At 39.2% G+C, this 3,540-nt stretch overlaps 1 protein-coding gene across 1 annotated transcript; it reads right to left on the minus strand.

Annotated features, from left to right (window-relative positions):
* Nucleotides 1–1,706: 1,706 nt before the first annotated feature.
* On the minus strand, nt 1,707–2,996 carry LOC114536536. Its single transcript, XM_028557879.1, has one exon. It carries the CDS (start codon nt 2,994–2,996, stop codon nt 1,707–1,709), a length of 1,290 nt encoding a protein of 429 aa, XP_028413680.1.
* Nucleotides 2,997–3,540: the final 544 nt, after the last annotated feature.

Raw genomic sequence — 3,540 nt, forward strand, 5'->3', positions numbered from 1 at the left:
AACCGCGTGGATCAACGCTAAATTAATCCGAAGATAAAAAGACCACAACACATATATCGAAAATCCTCGTTCCTGTTTCCAGACATCTTCTCTCCACATATCGCAACTGTAATCTGTTCATCGCAGCAACGAATGCCAAACAGAAACAAAGTTCTCTGGTAACCTTACTGGTAAATGCTACTCATACCTTCATGGTAACTACTGACCAATACACATTTATATCAATGATGAATGATGGCATTCAATGTTGACTGATTGTCGGACTGATTACCACAGGGATAAGATATTGTCAACTGATAAATTTAAACTTGAAAAAGCCACGCAGTTTTTGGACCTACGAACTGGTGCTATTATGTCCAGCTAATTGATGCTGATAAGTTATCTGTAATCAACATTGCAAACCACCTGTACCTTCCTACTGGATCAATGAAATCATACTATCATCATTATCAGTTAAAATCATTATCAGTTATAATCGTGAAACGTATTGTCAATAAACTTTGGCAAACAAGTGGTAAAATCTTACTGGAGCAATAACGTTTAACCTTTATTGACTATTAACATAACTATAACATTGATTTATCAACAAAAGAACCAATCTTGTATGTAACAAAGACATGCTGATAATCAAGGGACATCAAAACGAAGTAATTTGAAAAAGTCTGAAACCTTCTTTTTCTCCTTCTAAACTAAGCTATGTTATCAGACGATGTGTGCCACCATCCCGGAACCTTACTCTCCTTTTTGTTCTGTTCACCTATTCTGCTTAAAAAATTTCATTTCCTATCTCTTGTAAAAATGCTTTTATATATGTTTTGATCTGTCGTAAAATGTATTTAATACAATAAAATATAATATATAGATTGTGTAATAAATCGACTTCGTTATAACTGTATTCAACCAGTTAACTATAGGGCGTTTATTCCGTTGTCTATGGCATTAGAAGATAAGACTAGAAAATAATATTTTATTGCATCAGTTGATAATTTACTCGCAACTATAGAACTTTATTGCAGACTAGCCTACTCATACTAACCTCCCAAGGTTGGCATTTGTATTTCTAGTTAAGCACTTTTAGAGTTTTAGACCATTTCTCATTGCAAATAAAATAATATCACATCATAGGTATCTATTTTAAATCCGTAACTTTAAGAGCGAACACATGCACACATTGTGTGCCTATTTTTTCATATATTCTTTCATGTACTTTTTTTTTCTTTTCTTAGACTCAGGACTTTGTGTTGAGGGCCGGAAACTTTCACTAGTTGGTTTTTGTTTCATATTATTCCTTCATGTACTGTATTCTTTTTTGCTTAGACACAGGACTTTGTGTTGAGGACTGGAAACTCTGACCAGCTCGTTTTTGTTTCCTATATTCTTTTATGTACTGTTTTCTTTGTTCCTTAGATTCAGGCCTTTGTGTTGGGGGCTGAGAACTCTCACTAGCTGGTTTTCTTCTAAAACATTCTTGTAGGAACTGGATCTTCCTTTGGTCAAAGTATGGGTTCTGGACATACAATCTCATTATTATCTCTGTTCCTAATAATTTCAGTTATTTTTATTCTGCTAGTATCTAATACTTGTGAAGAATTCACCTCATTATGAGAGAAACCTGACACAGAAGTTTAGTACAATGTTGATACATAATGATACTCATCTACATGACCCAAATAAATATCAGTTAATTGCTGTGTTGAGGACACTGGTTATACAATACTGTACTCCTGAAACTGTTCATGTGTCTCGGCAATAGTAAGTTTTAATTGTAGCTGGTCAGCTACAGCTTGCATATTTATAGCATCAGCCCACGTCCCTGGCATAGACATATTATTAAGGTACTCTAACCAAGAGTTTTCAGTATTGCTTTTAATAAATCTCTCAGGAATATCTCTCAGGTATGCAACACCTGCTGCACCTGCAATCTCCCCGACCATTGGCAGTTGTCCGTCACCTTTGACTATTCGATGCAATTCCATAAGGCTGTGAATATATTCTTTGTGCCAACGGTTCCACGTGTGTTGTCTGGCAACGTTGAGAGGTCTCTGCATCTTCGTAACTTCACTTTCGTCTTGTTCTCGATCTTCCAAAATATGTGAATCGTCACCCCATAAAATGGTATTGGGTGGCAGTACTTGCGGCTCCCCTCCATCGCTTTCAATGTAGGTAAGTGGGCGGTTGTTTAGGTGGTGTTCGATGTCCATTACCACTGCACTTAATTGCTCAAACGTAAGAAGAGTCTTGCCTAGTGTCTTATATAATGTCTTCTTCACTTCCTTTATGATTCTTTCGTACATTCCTCCCCACCAAGGGGATTTGGCTAAATTGAACTGCCAGGTTTGTTTCGCTGGAGAATCTTGTAGTGCTTTGCTTTTCCGGATCTTTCTTATCCACTGGGCCGTAGCTTTAAAGACTGCTGTGTTGTCTGAAATGATGCGTTGTGGTTTCGTCTTCCGCCATATGAAGGCGTTTAACTTGTCTTGGAATTCTTCCGCGGTCTGTGACTTTGTGACTTTCAGATGAACAGCACGCGTGACTGAACAGGTGAAGATAATAATAGATGGTTTGCCTTCTTTATTCTTGCTGACTTTGTGAACCAACGGCCCGGCGAAATCAACGCCCGTGGTTTGAAAGGGCTTACTCGCTTTCGTGCAAAACTGTGGTAGAGACGATGTGTCCGTCTTACCGTATGGCTTTGTTGAGAAATCTTTACAGGTATGGCAACCATTTATTGCTTTCTTTACTAATGATCTCAACCGTGGAACCCACCATTCCTCTCGAATAGCACCCATGGTACTAGCAATTCCCAAATGCAGCGTCTGTTCGTGATCATGGCAAATCAGTTTTTCAACAAATGATCCGTTTTCTAGGTAAATTGGTGAATAACCTTTAATCCTTCCCACACATCTCAGAATCTTCGTTTCCTTGTCTCTATTCAACCTCCAACCGCTACTCTGTGTCTTCTGGAATGTGTCCTTGTACTTTTCGTATCCATACATCTCTTGAGTGTGTTATCTCGTTCGTGGTCAACGGACCCTTTATCATTTCTGTCTGTCTCTTTTTTGCTCGACTGTTATGGACGAATCGTAATACCCAAGCGGTAATTCTTAGAGTGTTCCAATAAGGTTTACGGCGTAGCAAGAGATCACACTCGTCTGGTTGGTTCTCATTAACGAATGCAACTATTTCCTTTGATCGGCTTTGCTTTGTCTGTCACCGAGGACGAGTGCTGCAACATTTGCCTGGGAAGGCCAATCGTGTTCGTTGAGTAGCCACTCAGGACCATCGAACCTATCTTTGTTCTCCATTTGGTTGAGCGTAGCACCTCGGCCTCTCCGCATCTGCAACATTCTTCTCCGTTGGCACATACTTCCATTGAATATCGATTTCCGCCATTATTTCCGCGATCTTTTTCACTCTGTTTGCAATGAACACCTTCCATGATTTTCCGGGGCTTGAAATCCAGCAAAGAGTGACCAGGCTGTCCATCCAGATGGTAACTGATCTGACAGGTAGTCTCTTCAGAGCATTGACAAGATTCCT

The sequence above is a fragment of the Dendronephthya gigantea genome, unplaced genomic scaffold, assembly GCF_004324835.1.
Source record: "Dendronephthya gigantea isolate DGI-Jeju-01 unplaced genomic scaffold, DenGig_1.0 000138F, whole genome shotgun sequence".
NCBI classification, from domain to species: Eukaryota; Metazoa; Cnidaria; class Anthozoa; order Malacalcyonacea; family Nephtheidae; genus Dendronephthya; species Dendronephthya gigantea.

What these genes read in the sequence shown, in the direction of transcription:
- LOC114536536 (XM_028557879.1), bottom strand. Translation starts at nt 2,996, where the DNA reads ATGTATGGATACGAAAAGTACAAGGACACATTCCAGAAGACACAGAGT.